At 43.2% G+C, this 18,564-nt stretch overlaps 1 protein-coding gene and 1 non-coding gene across 2 annotated transcripts in view; one reads left to right on the top strand and one right to left on the bottom strand.

Annotated features, from left to right (window-relative positions):
* The window catches only part of TOP6BL (TOP6B like initiator of meiotic double strand breaks), a 106,745-nt gene that overhangs the window by 85,282 nt on the left and 2,899 nt on the right, over window positions 1-18,564 (top strand). The window contains exons 11-14 of the mRNA XM_010351979.2: window positions 1,326-1,447; window positions 2,258-2,368; window positions 7,778-7,876; window positions 16,470-16,545. Of these exons, the coding sequence (XP_010350281.1) occupies window positions 1,326-1,447; window positions 2,258-2,368; window positions 7,778-7,876; window positions 16,470-16,545 (408 nt within the window). The remainder of the gene's footprint in view (window positions 1-1,325; window positions 1,448-2,257; window positions 2,369-7,777; window positions 7,877-16,469; window positions 16,546-18,564) is intronic.
* LOC120364835 (U6atac minor spliceosomal RNA) lies at window positions 12,197-12,317 on the bottom strand. Its single transcript, XR_005579974.1, has one exon. It is a non-coding gene; the product is annotated as a U6atac minor spliceosomal RNA (small nuclear RNA).

Raw genomic sequence — 18,564 nt, forward strand, 5'->3', positions numbered from 1 at the left:
TGTCATTCTTCACCTTAATTTTTCTGAGCTTTTATTTGTTTATTTATGATTGCATTTTAGGTTTTGGGGTACATGTGAAGAACATGCAAGATTGTTGCATAGGTACACACATGGCAGTGTGATTCGCTGCCTTCCTCCCTTCACCTCTATCTGGCATTTCTCCCCATGCTGTCTCTCCCCACCTCCTCACTCCCCATCCCTCCCCCATTTCCCCCCAACAGACTCAAGTGTGTGATGCTTCCCTCCCTGTGTCCATGTGTTCTCATTGTTCAACACCCACCTATGAGTGAGAACATGCGGTGTTTGATTTTCTGCTCTTGTGTCAGTTTACTGAGAATGATGGTTTCCAGGTTCATCCATGTCCCTACAAAGGACACGAACTCATAGTTTTTGATGGCTGCATAATATTCCATGGTGTATCTGTACCACATTTTCCCTGTCCAGTTTATCATCGATGGGCATTTGGGTTGGTTCCACATCTTTGCTATTGTGAACAGTGCTGCAATGAACATTTGTGTGCATGTGTCCTTATAGTAGAACGATTTATAATCTTTTGGATATATACCCACTAATGGGATTGCTGTGCCAAATGGAATTTCTGTTTCTAGGTCCTTAAGGAATCACCACACTGTCTTCCATAATGGTTGAACTAATTTACACTCCCACCAACAGTGTAAGAGTGTTCCTATTTCACCACATCCTCTCCAGCATCTGTTGTCTCCAGATTTTTTAATGATCTCCATTCTAACTGGTGTGAGATGGTATCTCAATGTAGTTTTGATTTGCATTTCCCTAATGACTAGTGAGGATGAGCATTTTTTCATGTGTTTGTTGGCCTCATGTATTTTTTATTTATAAGTAGGAACTGGGTAGGTTTGTTTGTTGGGAGATTTAGTCTAAAAAAGATATTTGTAGATATGTAGGGGTCTTTTCTTCCAAGAGGCATCTTTCTCCCAGTCCTGACTCAGAACACATGAACAGCAATCTTGAGGTAGTTATCCTTGCTCATGGTTAATCCTCGAATAATGCAAGCCTGATACCATGTTCTGAGCCTTATTGAACATTCCTTAAGAATTCAGATTCCTCAGAAATACCGTATTACCATTCTTGAGCTACTGTGATAATTTGTTCAGCTTGACTCTGAGGGCCTGCAGTAGCATCTCAGTCGTTGTACTCAGTGTTGGATTTAAAAGAAATTCATCAACGTATTCGTAAACAAGTGTCTTAAATCTTTCACATCTGGTAATTTAAGACTAGCCTTTGAAGAAGATGCACAGTAAGGGGAAGTAGATACTGTGATAATTTTACCATCTCCCTCCCCTTAGGAGTCTATACCTTGCTCACAACTCATCTCAATGCCATCCTTGTGGAGAGCCACAGTGTAGTTCAAGATTCTATCCAGTTTATCGTGGACCAGGTCTTGGAGCAACATCACCAGGCTGCCAAGGTAATAAGGAATTCACAGCCTCCTTTCTCCTATTCTTTAAGGAAAAGACAGCAAGCATATAATAGCAGGCAGGACCCAGGAGCCCTTGCTCCCTTAATGTCCCTTCCTCTCCTCTTCTGTCACCAGGGGTGATCTTGTAACACTGCATCTAGCCTACAACTCAAACTTTAGCTTATATGGATCACTGTAACCAGCTTGCTTAGTCTTACCTCCTAGTAGGTGTGTGTGGGTAAACAGGGAAATAGATAATAGGTAAAAATTGCTGATAGCACACCTCTTCCTTGTCTATATAAACTCTTCCCCTTCTCACCCCACACAGACTTCTGGAGCTGCTGCTTCACTGTGTCTTACATTCTTCCCCCGTTTTCCTAATTGTTTATAACAACACTCTCTCTTCTTGATTTTTCTGAATCCATCCATCCTGTGTACTTTTGGTAATACATTTCTTACCTCATATGGCCCCCTTTTCAGGTAAAAAAACCACCACACTAAGAGCAGAACTGAAAGTTTTGTTTTTTTTTTTTTTTTTTAAATGGTCTGTTTTCTTGACCAGTGTTCTTATTGCTTGTCTTCTCTAAATGTGTCTGTGCCAGTAAGTCATCTCTGTGAAATGAGAGAACATTTAAAATTTTTATTTTAATCCCTAAGTGTTATGATATAAAAATATGTGAAGAGCTCAGTAACTTTTATTGATGGGAGAAGAAGAATTGTTGAAATCCTGCTCTGATGGAAATGTGTGGCCCCTCTGGGATTCTCTAAACCACATCTTGGAATTCATGCAGTCTCCTCCTTACTTGTTATGTTTCCCAGGCTCAGCAGAAACTACAGGCCTCACTCTCAGTGGCTGTGAACTCCGTCATGAGTATTCTGACTGGAAGCACTAGGAGCAGCTTCCGAAAGATGTGTCTCCAGACCCTTCAAGTTAGTAGGAGATTGGGATTAGGGATGCTTAAAAGTGCCAGGGTTTTGGCTGGGTATGGTGGCTCATGCCTGTAATCACAGCACTTTTGGAGGCCAAGGTGGGAGGATTGCTTGAGCCCAGGAGTTTGACACCAGCCTGGGCAACATACAGAGACCCTGTCTCTACAAATAATTAAAAAATCAGGAGCCAGGTGGTGACTCATGCCTGTAACCCAGCAGTTTGGGAGGCTGAGGTGGGCGGGTCACCTGAGGTCGGGGGTTCTAGACCAGCCTGACCAACATGAAGAAACCACATCTCTACTAAAAATACAAAATTAGCCAGGCGTTGTGGCGCAGGCTGTAATCCCAGCTATGCAGGAGGCTGAGGCAGGAGAATTGTTTGACCCAGGGAGGTGGAGGTTGTGGTAAGCCAAGATCACATCATTGCACTCCAGACTGGGCAACAAGAGCAAAACTTCATCTAAAAAAAAAAAAAAAAAAAAAAAATCAGCCAGCCAGGTGTGGTGGTACACACACCTGTGATCCCAGTTCCTCAGGAGGCTGAGGTAGGAGGATCACCTGAACCTGGGATGTTGTGCCTGAGCCATGATCACATTACTGTACTCCAGCCTGGGCAACAGAGTGAGACCTGTCTTTAAAAAATAAAAAATAAAAAATAAAAAAAATAAAAAAAAAAAAGCTGGGTGCAGTGGCTCACGCCTATAATCTCAGCACTTTGGGAGGCCGAGGCAGGCGGATCACAGGATTAAGAGATCAAGACCATCACCAACATGGTGAAACCCCGTCTCTACTAGAAATACAAAAAAAGTAGCTGGGTGTGGTGGCATATGCCTGTAATCCCAGCTACTCGGAAGGCTGAGGCATGAGAATCACTTGAATCCAGGAGGCTGAGGTTGCAGTGAGCCAAGATCGTGCCACTGCAGTCCAGCCTGGGTGACAGAGTGAGATTCCATCTAAAAGAAAAAAAAAAAAAGGCTGTGGGCGGTGGCTCATGACCGTAATCCCAGCACTTTGAGAGGTCGGGAGTTCGAGACCAGCCTGGCCAACATGGTAAAAACCTTGTCTCTACTAAAAATACGAAAGGCAGCTAAGTGGCAGGTGCCTGTAATCTTAGCTACTTGGGAGGCTGAGGTAGGAGAAATACTGGAACCTGGGAGGCAGAGGTTGCAGTGAGCCTAGATCATACCATTGCACTTCAGCCCAGGTGACAACAGTGAAACTCTATCTTAAAAAAAAAAAAAAAAAAAAAAGTTACCAGGGTTTTAATGACATTCTACTGCTTATCTTTTTAATATGTACAGTATTTTTAAAGACATTATTTTATATGCTCCACTGTGATGCTACATAATACCAGCCCTAAGTTTTTAAGAAATATTCATTGAATAGTAGTATGTTTACTCTTTTACAAATGAGAAAACAAGTTATTTAAGATTTCTGCTTTTTTTTTTTTTTTTTTTTTTGAGACGAAGTTTTGCTCTTGTTGCCCAGGCTGGAGTGCAGTGAATCTCAGCTCACTGCAACATCCACCTCCCAGATTTAACTGATTAGTGATTCTCCTGCCTCAGCCTCCCATGTAGCTGGATTACAGGCATGTGCCACCACACCCAGCTAATATTTTGTATTTTTAGTAGAGACGGTATTTCTGCATGTTGGTCAGGCTGGTCTTGAACTCCTGAACTCAGGTGATCTGCCCGCCTCCCAAAGTGTTGGGATTATAGGTGTAAGCCAACGTGCCCAGCTGATTTCTGCTTTCTTCAGGTCACACAGTTAGTTAAGAACAGAGCTAGGGCTGGGTGCAGTGGTTCATGCCTGTAATCCCAGCACTTTGGGAGGCTGAAGCAGATGGATTGCTTGAGGTCAGTTCATGACCAGCCTGACCAACATAGTGAAACCCTATCTCTATTAAAAATACTAAATTAGCTGGGCATGGTAGCTCACGCCTGTAGTCCCAGCTACTCAGAAGGCTGAGGCAGGAGAATCGCTGATAACGATGGAGAGGTGGAGATTGTAGTGAGCCAACATTGAGCCACTGCATTCCAGTTTGGGTGATAAAGTGTGATTCCGCCTTGAAAAAAAAAAAAAACAGAGCTAGGACTAGATCAGTAATTCCTTATTCCTTGTTGAAGAATGCTATCTCATGGTGACAGAATACACTGGAGATAATTGAGCAACCTTAATTATTACATTTATGTGGCACCAGAGGCACAGGTTCAAATCCTGACTCATTTACATACTAGTTGTGTTTAGGCCTGTAGTTCTGAGACTTGTCTACAAATTGGAAAAAAATAATAATACCTCAGTTATTATGAAGGTGAGAGCTAAAGTGTGCTATGGTCTGAATGTTTATATGTCCCCAAAATTCGTATGTTGAAATCCTAACCCCCGAACTGATAAAATTAGGAGGTATGAGGCCTTTGAGAGGTGATTTGGGTCATTAGGCCCTCGTGAATGGGTCTTTTCAAAGGAGGCCCTAGGTTGGGTGTGGTGGCTCAAGCCTGTAATCCCGGCTGAGGCAGGTGGATCACCTGAGGTCAGGAGTTCTAGACCAGCCTGACCAACATGGTGAAACTCCCATCTCTACTTAAAAAAAGACAAAAGGCCGGGCGCGGTGGCTCACACCTTTAATCCCAGCACTTTGGGAGGCCGAGGTGGGTGGATCACGAGGTCAAGAGATCGAGACCATTCCCATCAACATGGTGAAACCCCATCTCTACTAAAAATACAAAAATTAGCTGGGCATGGTGGCGTACGCCTGTAGTCTCAGCTACTCGGGAGGCTGAGGCAGGAGAATTGCTTGAACCCAGGAGGCGGAGGTTGCGGTGAGCCGAGATCGCGCCATTGCACTCCAGCCTGGGTAACAAGAGCGAAACTCTGTCTCAAAAAAAAAAAAAAAAAAAAAAAAGACAAAAAAGGCCGGGCGCGGTGGCTCACACCTGTAATCCCAGCACTGTGGGAGGCCGAGGCGGGTGGATCATGAGGTCAGGAGATCAAGGCCATCCTGGTCAACATGGTGAAACCCCGTCCCTACTAAAAATACAAAAAATTAGCTGGGCATGGTGGCACGTGCCTGTAATCCCAGCTGCTCAGGAGGGTGAGGCAGGAGAATTGCCTGAACCCAGGAGGCGGAGGTTGCGGTGAGCTGAGATCGCGCCATTGCACTCCAGCCTGGGTAACAAGAGCTAAACTGCTGTCTCAAAAAAAAAAAAAAAAGACAAAAAAATTAGCCAGGCGAAGTGGCAGGCACCTGTAATCCCAGCTACTCGGGAGGCTGAGGCAGGAGAATCACTTAAACCCAGGAGGCAGAGGTTGCAGTGAGCCGAGATCATGCCATTGCACTCCAGCCTGGGCAACAAGAATGAAATTCTATCTCCAAGGAGAAAAAAGGCCGTAGAGAGAACCTCACCCCTTCTGCCATGTGAGGACAGAGAGAGGAAGTGGGCAGCCTACAGCCCAGAAGAGGGCCCTCACCAGAACTTTACCATGCTGGCACTTTAATTTCAGATTTCCAGCCTCCAAGACTGTGAGAAATAAGTTTCTATTGTTTATATGCCACTCAGTCTACAGTAATTTGGTATAGCTGCCCAAATGGACTAAGACAATGTCATGTGGTAGATTCTCAATAAATGTTAGTTTTTTTCCCTTCCTTTAGGAATGTGTGCTGACCAATTGATATTATCAGTGGGCAACATATCACTCCATATTTGTTGCTTCATTTTTTTTGGTAGAGTTTTCTTGAAAAGCTTGTATAACAAAATTTTTTTTTTTTTTTTTTGAGATGGAGTTTCGCCCTTGTTACCCAGGCTGGAGTGCAATGGCGCGATCTCGGCTCACCGCAACCTCTGCCTCCTGGGGTCAGGCAATTCTCCTGCCTCAGCCTCCTGAGTAGCTGGGATTACAGGCACGTGCCACCATGCCCAGCTAATTTTTTGCACTTTTAGTAGAGACGGGGTTTCACCATTTTGACCAGGATGGTCTCGATCTCTCGACCTCGTGATCCACCCGCCTCAGCCTCCCAAAGTGCTGGGATTACAGGCTTGAGCCACTGCGCCCGGCCCCAAAAAATACTTTAAAATAACAAAATTTATCACTAATTTTTAATTTTTGCTTATCTCATATATACATGTAACCAAAGCATTCTATGTTTATAATTTGACATTTTCCCCATTTCAACAGTCTTAGACTTTTTAATTAACTAATATCCCACCGTATTGTTTAAATTCAATTTAATAAGCCATTCCTCTGTTAGACATTTGTTTACATTCTTGCTATATAGTATTTCAGTTAATACTTTTATGTAATATCTTGTTTCTTTTGAGTTTTCTGTAACAAATTTCTACAGAAGTTATGAGTCAAAGTGTGTAACATGTTTATAAGCTAGTGCATTTTATCACAGCTTCAACTTTCTGGGTCATGTGGATAGCACAGGGTAGTGAGAACACTATGTTGGGAATTGTAAGGTTATGCATTAAAGCCCTAACTTTGTACTAACTAGCTGTGAGTTCTTGGGTGGGTCACTTCTCCTTTTTGAATTTCAATTTTCTCATCCTTAAAACTAGTGTGTTGTATTAGGCGATTACTCTGGTCCCCTTTAATTCTAACATCCTACAATTCTATATTTAAAAGTAGAAAGCTGTTACCTATTTCCTGTGGGTGCAAATTTATTATTTGTTCCTCTCCTCCCTAAAAGACTAATCAGAACAAAAGGTCTCATATCAGCTTCAGTTACACAGTAGAACCTGTGCTGTCTTGGAAATTCTTACAGAAAAGTTTATATATAACCCCTTCATGAACAGATGGATCTCTTGGATATTTTCTCCTATAGAGATGGGAGAAAAGGCTGGGGGTGGGGGCGGCTCACACCTGTAATCCCAGTACTTTTGAGAGGCTGAGGTGGGTGGAGTTCACCTGAGGTCTGGAGTTTGAGACCAGCCTGGCCAACATAGTGAAACCCCGTCTCTACTAAAATACAAAAATTAGCTGGGTGTGGTGGTATGCGCCTGTAGTCCCAGCTACTCAGGAGGCTGAAACAGGAGATCACTTGAACCCAGGAGGTGGAGGCTGCAGTGAGCCAAGATTGTACCACTACACTCCAGCCTGGGTGACAGAGTGAGACTGTCTCAAAAAAAAAAAGGTGGGGGGGATGGTGCGGGTGGGAGAACAAAGGCCTTTTGAAGGATCTTGCTTAGGTGACAGAAGTGGGAAGATACACAGAAGCCACAACTACCTGTCATACCAATTATCTCAGGCCTTTTTTCCTCTCTTGCCTTTATGAAGACTAAGAAAACTCCTAACTTTAATGGCTTGCCCATTATCTGCGTCATCATCTGCCTGTATAAACTTTCCGTGAGAACTTGCCCCCTTGGTTTCCAGTACTGGAACTCAGGATGTTCTATTTCTGGCCCATTTTAGGCAGCTGACACCCAAGAGTTTGGGACCAAACTGCACAAACTATTTTGTGAGATCACTCAGCACCAATTTCTTCACCACTGCTCATGTGAGGTGAAGCAGGTCAGTGTAAATAATCAGTACTTTGGTGGGAATTTTCCATTTTGATATATGGGAATCCCGAATTGTGGCGGGGGGGTAGGGGGTAGGTACAAGTGTTTCAGACTGTATAATCGGAGGTTAGCCTTTCAGCAAGGAAGCCTGTGAAACAAAATCATCTGTCTTCTGTCTCTCAGGAATGGCTATCCTATTTGTTGCCTGATGTCCAATGTTTTGAAAGCCATTGTTTCATATGTTGTATCCAGGATTTTTGTTATTTCGGGTATGAGGGTAGATTCAGTCCCTGTTACTCCATCTTGTCCAGAAGACAATGTAGAATATTTTCTTTTCTATTTTTTTTCTTCTTGAGATGGAGTCTCATTCTGTTGCCCAGGCTGGAGTGTAATGGCTTGATCTTGGCTCACTGCAACCTCTGCCTCCTGGGTTCAGGGATTCTCCTGCCTCAGCCTCCTGAGTAGCTTGGAACTACAGCCGCCAACTACCACACCTGGCTAATTTTTGTATTTTTAGTAGAGACAGGGTTTCACCATGTTGGCCATGATGGTCTCGATCTCTTGACCTCATGATTCACCTGCCTCAGCCTCCCAAAGTGTTGGGATTACAGGTGTGAACCACCGTGTCCAGCCTACTGTAGGATATTTTCATCTTTAATCTCTTTTATATATTCACCCTATATTTTTAGTTCCAGATAAGTCAATCCTACTGATTAGAGCGAACAGAGAAAGTGGGCTTCAGTTGGACCGCTACTAACAACTGTACCTGGAATTTGTAGAGAAACAATTTCCTAGCTATAATCTCCCTCACTCATTAGAGGAGACTATCACAAAACCAGTTAAAAGCTATTTGACCTCCTTTAGGGTAAAGATTCCAACTAATTAAACTCTAGATCTCTAGCATCCAAAAAGGTGAAAAGATAAAAGCGTACTTATTTTATATTTTTAAGACAGAGTCTTGCTCTATTGCCCAGGCTGGGGGGCAGTGGTACAATCTCGGCTCACTGCAACCTCTGCCTCTCAGTTCAAGTGATTCTCCTGCCTCAGCTCCTCGAGTAGCTGGAACTACAGGCATGCTCCACCATGCCTCGCTAATTTTTGTATTTTTAGTAGAGACGGGAGTTTCACCGGTTGGCCAGGCTGTTCTCGAACTCCTGACCTCAGGTGATCTGCCTGCCTTGGCTTCCTAAAGTACTGGGATTACAGGCTGAAGCCACCATGCCAGCCCATAATTGACTTTTTAAAGCATAAATAACAACACTGTATTATAATGTTTATTACCATGGAGAAGTAAAACATGGCAATAATAGCAAAAGACCAGGAGGAAAGAAATGGAAAAATACTGTTGTAGGGTCTTATACTATATGTGGAGTGGTATAATACTAATTGAAGGTAAACAGATAAGTTAAAAATAAAGCCGGGCGCGGTGGCTCAAGCCTGTAATCCCAGCACTTTGGGAGGCTGAGGCGGGTGGATCACGAGGTCAAGAGATTGAGACCATCCTGGTCAACATGGTGAAACCCCGTCTCTACTAAAAATACAAAAAACTAGCTGGGCGTGGTGGCGCGTGCCTGTAATCCCAGCTACTCAGGAGGCTGAGGCAGGAGAATTGCCTGAGCCCAGGAGGCGGAGGTTGCGGTGAGCCGAGATCGTGCCATTGCACTCCAGCCTGGGTAACAAGAGCGAAACTCCGTCTCAAAAAAAAAAAACAAAAACAAAACCCCATAAAACTAATAGAACTATAAGGAGAAATAGACAAATCCAAAATTATATTTCAAGATTTCAACATAATTATCTCAGAAAGTCAGAACAGTGCTTTCAATCACTTTGACCTAATAGACTATAAAAACACTCTGTTCAGCCACAGAAGAATATGCATTATTTTCAAGTGCACAATGAACTTTTAACAAGACAGACCATATTCTAAGGCATTAAATATGTCTCAATACATGTAAAAGTCTCTAAGTCATAAAAGTATGTTTCTGACTATAATAGAATTATTAAAGCAAAATCAATTAACAGGTATCTAGAAAATTCCAAAATATTTGGAAACTAAATGACGTATGTATAAATAACCCATGGATTAAACACCAAAATCAAAGGGATATTAGAAATAATTTAATTAAATGAGAAAGAAAATTATCAAAATGTTTGGGTTGTAGCTAATGTAGTGGTTAGAGGGGAAAATGCCTGTGTTAGAAAAGAAAAAAGGCTCAAATCAGTGACATCACTTTCCAATTTAAACTAGAATAAGAGCAAATTAAACACAACTTAAACAGAAGAAATTAATTAATAAAGATCAGAATGGAAATCAGTAAAATCGAAACCAGAAAAATAGAGTAAAATCAATGAAAGTAAAAGGTGGCTCATTTAGAAGATTAATAGAATTGATAAACATTTAGCCAGACTAATCAGAATAAAAAGAATGAACACAAATTGCCACTATCAGAAATGAGAAAGGTAGCATCAGATATTAAAAGGATTATCAGGCCGGGCATGGTGACTCACCCCTGAAATCCCAGTACCTTGGGAGGATCTGGAGGTCAGGACTTCGAGAACAGCCTGACCAATATGGTGATACCTTGTCTTTACTAAAAATAGAAAAATTAGCCAGGCGTGGTGGTGCATGCCTGCAATCCCAGCTTCTCAAGAGGCTGACTGAGGCAGAACTGCTTGAACCCAGGAGGTGGAGGTTGCAGTGAGCCAAGATCATGCCATTGCACTATAGCCTGTGTGACAGAGCAAGACTGTCTCAAAAAAAAAGTACCCCTACGTACCTGATAGCACTGTATCTTTTTTTTTAATTGAATGTTTAGTTAAAAACCTTACCATGATATCCTCAATATATAAAGAACTCTTAAAACTTATTAATAAGAAAAACCAGTTTTTTTAATGGGCAAAAGATTTGAAAAACGCTTCACAAAAGAAGCTACAGATACATAAATGGCATATAAACACATAAGATGCCCAACATCATCAGTCATAACAAAAATTCAAAGAATCACAATGTGCTAACCATTTCACGCCATTGGAATCTAAGGCCTGACTATACCATGTGTTGACATGCATGTGGAGGAGTGAACGCATGTACTACTCTGTGGAAATGAAAAATGGAACAAGCACTTTGGAAGAGTTTGGCAGTTTCTTATAAAGTTAAACATGCACCTACTACATGACCTAGTGCTTTCACTCCTAGGTATTTACCCAAGAGAAGTGAAAGCATATGTCCACACAAAGACTTGTACACAAATCTTCACGGCACCCTTGTTATAGCCAAAAATGAGAAACAACTCAATATCAACAGGTAAATGGATAAACAAATTGCAGTAAATCCATATAAAGGAACACTGTGGCAATAAAAGAACTATTGAAACACAGTGACATGGATGATTTCACAGGTATGGACATGTGTACTTATAAAATTGTACATTTTCTGTATGTGCAGTTTATTCTGTCAGTTTGTATCTCAGTAGTTATAAAAACTATGGTTACTGTTTCTGAGAAAATGAGTAACACGGCCTTTGGCACCTCCTCTGCATCTTCTCTGCCCCTTGTATCTCTGCTTGCCTGATTGGGTGGGGAAGTTTAGGTATCCAGGCACCAAAGGATCACAGCATCTAGTGAACTTGGCTATTCTCCTCTTCAGTGTGACTAGAGAGGCACAGAGCAGCAGTAAACCCCCGTCAGTGCTCCCTTCACTACACCTTTTCATGCTGGCTGTACCTTCTAGGATGCACTTCCAGGAATGTGTCTGCTGTTCCTTTCAGCTGGTTCACCACAAATACTCTTGCCAGCTTCCCTCTGACTGGAAAGGGACTTGGAAAGCTGCTGTCCACACTTTGAGTAAATAAAGCTAAAATGCTTTCTATCCATTTCCTGGGAATGCTGTGAGAAATTAACAAACTTGAAGGTTTAAGAACCACCAAAATTTATTCTGTCACAGTTCTGGAGGCCAGAAGTCCAAAATCAAGGTGTTGGCAGGGCCACACCCCCTCCAAAGTTTCTAGAGGAGAATCCTTTCTTGCCTTGCGTCTTGTAGCTTCTGATGGAAACTGTTCCTTGGCTTCTTGCGGCCTGCATAACTCCAAATTGTAACTCCATCTTCATGTTGCTTTCTCCCTGTCTCTCAAATTTCTTTCTGCCTTTTTTTTTTTTTTTTTTTTTTTTTGAGATTGAGACTCACTCTGTCACCCAGACTGGAATGCAGTGGTACAATTTCAGCTCACTGCAATGTCCGCCTCCAGCGTTCAAGCGATTCTCCTGCCTCAGCCTCCTGAGTAGCTAGAATTACAGGCACCCACCACCATGCCCAGCTACTTTTTGTATTTTTAGTAGTGACAAGAGTCTTGCCATGTTGGCCACGCTGGTCTCCGTATGCGTGTTGTCAGACCCGAGGGCCTCTTCCATCCTTGTCAAGGGGCGTGCTAGCCTTCTCTCCTTTCATACACCACCATGCTGGTCTCAAACTTCTGACCTCAGGTGGTCTGCCCGCTTTGGCCTCCCAAAGTGCTGGGATTACAGGCGTGAGCTACCACACCCAGTCTATGCCTTTCTCTTATAAAGATACCTGCCAGCTGGGCACAGTGGCTCATGCCTGTAATTCCAGTACTTTGGGAGGCTGAGGCAGGTGGATCATGAGGTCAAGCAATTGAGACCATCCTGGCCAAAATGGTGAAACCCCGTCTCTACTAAAAATACAAAAATTAGGCCAGGTGCGGTGGCTCATGCCTATAATCCCAGCACTTTGGGAGGCTAAGGTGGGTAGATCATGAGGTCAGTTCAAGACCAGCCTGCCCAAGATGGCAAAACCCCGTCTCTACTAAAAATACAAAAAATTAGCTAGGCGTGGTGGCAGGCGCCAATAATCCCAGGTACTCGGGAGGCTAAAGCAGAGAACTGCTTGAACCTGGGATGCAGAGATTGCAGTGAGCTGAGATGGTGCTACTGCACTCCAGCCTGGGTGATACAGTGAGACTCTGTCTCCAAAAAAAAAAAATAAATAAATAAATAAAAGATATCTGCCATTGGATTTAGGGACCACTCAGGATCTAGGAGTGTTTCAGCCTGTGAAGTTCTTTTACTTGGGCCTCTGTGATATCCCAGTAAGACCTGAAAAAGATAATCTGGGCCAGGTTGCATTGGCTCACTCCTGTAATCTCAGCACTTTGGGAGGCTGACGCAGGTGGATCACTTGAGGTCAGGAGTTTGAAACCTCCTTGGCCAACATGGTGAAATCCCATCTCTACTAAAAATACAAAAATTAGCCTTGCCTTGTTGGCACACGCTTGTAATCCCAGCTACTTAGGAGGCTGAGACATGAGAACTGCTTGAACCCAGAAGGCAGAGGCTGCAGTGAGCCAAGATCGTGCCACCACTGTACTCCAGCCAGGGTGACAGAGCAAGACTGTCTAAAATAAGAAAAAAGAAAAGATTATCTGCCCTCTTTTACCCTGTTCTTTTGCTATAGTCAAGGCTCATGGCCTCAGGGCCATTCATAGCCCAATTAACTTGGCAGATGGCTAGTGAACTCAAGGTCTTACCAGTAGTCATACGTCTTGGAAGGAAAGAACACTTACTGAATCCCTAATGTGTGCCAAGATTTTCACTTTAATCTCTGCAAAGATGTTATAAATCAGGTCACAGTTTAACCATTTTACAGATGAGGAAACTGGTTACAGAACTTTCGTAATTTGCCCAGAGTCACAGTCAGTAAATACAAGGCTAGAATTTGTACTGAGATCTCCTGGCTCTGAAGTCTGGTAATACTGTTAATATAGAGGACTGGGATGCAAGCCCAGGGAAGATGAGTGATCCAGGTCATTGAGTAGAACCCATGCTTCTCTCTCTACTCAAGATCATCAGGTTTCCCTCTGATAACGGCCATTTAGTGATAAATAACTTATTAGTGGTTCAAGAGTGGCACCCAGTGCTTCAGCTAAAACTACAAGACTAAGGATAGGTCAGATTCTTTTACCTGTAGGCCATTCTGTTTCCATCTCTAAACAGGAAAGGTAGAATAGCTGACCTGAGTAATAGGAAAGAAAACCATCTACTATATGCTTTATTGAGAAATTGAAAAAAAATGAGGGAATATGTATGTATTTAGAGTGTTACAGAATAAGAATGGAGAGGGTATCATTTTCATTTTTTTTAGAGACAGGTTCTCACTCTGTTGCCTGGGCTGGAATGCAGTGACTATTCATAGGTGTGATCACGGTGCACTACAGCCTCAAACTTAGGGATCCTCCTGTGTCAGCCTCCTAAGTAGCTGGAACTAGAGGTGTGCACCACTGCACTTGGCTAGGAGTGGATATTTTAAGTCTGAATGTTGGAACAGAGATAGTGGGCCAGGGAGGAGTGACCAAGATAGTACTCTAGGGTTTAATGTCATAAGTGTGTCGGGGGAGTTAGGACTTAAACCCAGAATGAGCAGAAGTAACAAGGAGGCAATTTTCTAAGGAAAGGCATTGTTTCTGGTGGACAAGGGGTGGGGCGGACCAGAAATAAATGTCTTATACTGTTAAATCCAAGGAGGGGCTGGGCATGGTGGCTCATGCCTGTAATCCCAGTATTTTGGGAGGCCGAGGTGGGTGGATCACCTCAGATCAGGAGTTTAAGACCAGCCTGGCGAACATGGAGAAACTGTCTCTACTAAAAATACAAAAATTAGCAGGGCATGGTGGTACATGCCTGTAATTGCAGCTACTCTGGAGGCTAAGGAAGAATCGCTTGAACTCAGGAGGTGGAGTTTGCAGTGAGCCAAGATCGCACCACTGCACTCCAGCCTGCATGACGGGAGCAAGACTCTGTCTCAAAAAAAGAAAAAAAAAAAAAAAAAAAAAATCCAAGGAGGTGTATCTTAAAGTCAGGGCTTCTTATCTGAGGGACAGATGATGAATGCAGGGCATGCAAGGCTCCCAGATAGGCCTAGAGCTTTATGTTTCCATGTAGGTCATTCCTTGATAAGACCAATTTCAAGATAGGAGAAAGGTTTATCTATTATATGAGATTTTCCAAGCTAAAGCAAGAAAAAAAAGTAGTATCTCAAGAAAAAAAAAAAAAAACTTGGGAAATATCCTGTTTCTTTCTTCACATCTTTAGGTTATCTTTGCCCCTTCTATGTTTCTTGGAATGTAATTACTTGGGAACTAAAACGTGTTTTAGTAAACGATATATGATAATGTCTTATAGAGATAATTCATATACTATAAAATTTACCATTTAAAAAAATAAAACTCATTGGCTTTAAGTATATTCACTGTGCTGTGCAGCCATCACCAGTAAATTCCAGAACATCTCCATCATGCCATTAGCAGTACCTATTCAGTGAGTCCCAGTTCCCCTCTTCCTTCAACCCTGCTAACCACTAATATACCTCCCATCTCTATGGATTTGCCTAATCTGGACACTTCACATAGATGGAACCACACAACATGTGGCCTTTGTGTGACTTATTTCATTTAGCATGTTCCCAAGGTTCATCTGTGTTATACCATGTAACACATAATTTCATCCATTTGTATGGCTGAATAATAAATAGTCCATTGTATGGATATACCACATTGTTTATCCATTAATTAGTTGATGAACACAAGCTTTTTCTACTTTTTAGCTATTATGAATATGCTGTTATGAACCCTTGGGTGGACATGTTTGTAACTCTCGGGTATATATCTAGGAGTAGAATTGCTGAGTCATATAACACTATGTTTTAACTTGTTAAAGAACTTTCAAGCCGATTTCCAGTCTGCACCATTTTACATTCCTGCCAGTACCGTGTGATGGTTCCAATTTCTCTGTACCCTCATGAACAGTTGTCATTGTTTTCATTATTGGCATTCTAGTGCATGTGAAGTAATTTAGAGGTTTTGATTTGCATTTCTTTTTTTTTTTTTTTTTTTTGAGACGGAGTTTCGCTCTTGTTGCCCAGGCTGGAGTGCAATGGCGCGATCTCGGCTCACCGCAACCTCCGCCTCCTGGGCTCAGGCAATTCTCCTGCCTCAGCCTCCTGAGTAGCTGGGATTACAGGCACGTGCCACCATGCCCAGCTAATTTTTTTGTATTTTTAGTAGAGACGGGGTTTCACCATGTTGACCAGGATGGTCTCGATCTCTCGACCTTGTGATCCACCCGCCTCGGCCTCCCAAAGTGCTGGGATTACAGGCTTGAGCCACCGCGCCCGGCAGTTTGACTTTTTCAAATTTACCTTGTGTAAGGAACTCTGCTAGCTATAAAGTGATAGAGGCATGATGATTCTTGCCTTTCAAGGGATTTAAGGTATAGAAAATGGACATGTGCACATTACTTGATGAACAGTCACATAGCATACTTGCAGAATACACAGAGCCTGATGAGTGGAGCAGGCAGTAGGCAAGAGACCAGAGTTCAGAGAAGAAAGGATGTGCCGTGAGTAGCCAGAGTGCAGAAGGATCCACAGAGGGAAACCCTGAAGGCTGGGTAGGGGATTCAAGAGCCAGGAGGAAGAGGGAATTCCAGGTGAGGGCAGACAGCCTTGTGAGGTCAGTGATAGGCACACTCTTGTTTCACTAGGGCTCGTTCATATTTCTGCAAAACTCACTTAGGACTTCTAATTTTTCAAGCAGCTAACCCTAGAGAAAAAGGACTCAGCTCAAAGCACTGAGGATGCACCTGAGAACAGCAGCCTGGAGCTCCTAACAGGTAAGGTTTAAGCTTTTCAAGTGAGCCATGGACTGCAGCTAGGGAAGTAAAAAACGAGTTCAATCTTTCAAACTATTCCACTGTACCTTCTATTGCAGGGGTGCCCTTCTGCAATTTAGTTGGCTGTTGCTGCCACTGTGGGTCTTCAGGGCAGCAGCAGGTATTCCCTCCCCAAAGATGTGAAGATAGGACTAGAAATTTTTAATGCATTCTGTATAGTTACAGATAGCTGCACATGATGGGGTGAGGGTAGGTAATCCCCAGATTCAGGGCCCTGAATCTAGTTGGTTCCTTCACATCTTTTCTGGATTACTGGGGTTGATGCTGCAGCTCTCCCCATTTTGGTTACTACTATGATTTGGGATCTGGAGACTGCCCCCGGGTGTAGGCACCATGTCACTCTTAATGTGTGTAATGGGGAAGTGTTAGTGCATGTGTTGTGATGGCAATTATACTGAAGTCTTTTCTCCATACATGTCTCCTGCAGTATTTAAACAGCCTTCCCAGCCAGCAGCAGCAGGGGTACAGTAGCTGCCACACTCAGTCACTGGCAGAGGTGCCAGGTCCTATTCTGAGCTTTTAAAATGTACTAATGCTCTTAATTATCAAAACAATCCTAGGAGCTATAGGTATTGTTATTATTTTCATTTTATATATGAGGAAATTGAGGCCCATAGATATCAATAAAGTTACCCAAGGCCACACAGCCAGTAAATGACAGAGCCAGAATTCAAATTCAGGCAGCCCGAGTTTGAATTAGCAGGGATGCCCTCCTACAGATCCGGAGTCCTTCAGATAAAACAGTATCTGGGTCAAGGGAGGCTGGGGATTGTGACTTCAGCACCTATGCTTGGTTGGTAAATCCCTCTTTTCTAGGGTCACAGCTACAACACATACACGTTTATGCTTAGGCCTCAGATGTGTCCCTGAATCACTGTCAACTGAACCATGTTTTAAATGTTGTGGGGGCTGTTGCTACTCAAAAGAACCCTGCTGTAAAGGCTTATACAAAGCAAAGAATCTATTTTTATAATTTTAGATTTGCAGATTTAAAAAAAAATGCAAGTATGATACATACAATTCAGTATTTATGCAGTCACAAGAGACAAAAGAATAAGTACCTTCCTGTAGAAGGAAGAAAATTAACATTTAATTCAGTGCCTTCTGTGGACCCTGGGGAGATGCTGGGCTCTTCCACAGACCTTATCTGATTTAGTCCTTACAGTGCCCTTCTGGAGGTGGGGAGAGGGGAGGCAGCATGGATCCTCTCTAACATGAGAGGACCCAGGCTCAGGTCAGGCAGAATGCTTTGCAGGAGGTACTGACTTTCAGCTTGCTGCCTCCAAAGCCCATGTTTTCTCCACTGTGCCACATGAGCTTAAAAACTAGGCGTTTATAATCTGGTGGAACCCTTGGAGGATGGCTTGAACTGCTCTGCCCTACAGATCTGCAGCTCTCATCAGCACCCGTCCTATGCCTCACCATGGGCAGCTCTGCTGAGGAAAATTGCAAAAGTGTGTACTGATGCTACCATCCATCTGTGGTTCACTCACTCAGGAGCCTTTGGTTTGTCAATCCTTTCCCTCGCCTTTCTGGCCCTTGACCTCAGTGGCTACTCCATTCTTTAAAAAAATCTACCCAGTCTCTGCCTCCTGCTTCAGCAGTAAACTTGCACAACTTGTACCCTCCCACTGCAGAATGTCATCAGTGTAGGGACGCATCCCCTCCAGGCTCATGGTGGGATCGTCCTTCCTGCTTTCTTGGGATCTGCTCGTGTCAGGTATCACTTCTGCACCTTCAGCTCTCCCGTGAGTTCCCTTCCTTCAGCAGATCAAGTTCTCGTTTCATCAGAAGAAAATCTCCCATGACCTTAAACTTCCTCCACCTATCCTCAACCTCTGTCCATCACATCTCAGCCAAAGATCTCAAAACCACAAGCTGCATGCACCCTGTCTTCCTCTCATTCTCTCCCTCATAGCGTACTTGCTTTCTCTGTGGCCTCCAAAATTTCTCCCCTTA

The sequence above is a fragment of the Saimiri boliviensis genome, chromosome 6, assembly GCF_048565385.1.
Source record: "Saimiri boliviensis isolate mSaiBol1 chromosome 6, mSaiBol1.pri, whole genome shotgun sequence".
Lineage (NCBI taxonomy): Eukaryota > Metazoa > Chordata > Mammalia > Primates > Cebidae > Saimiri > Saimiri boliviensis.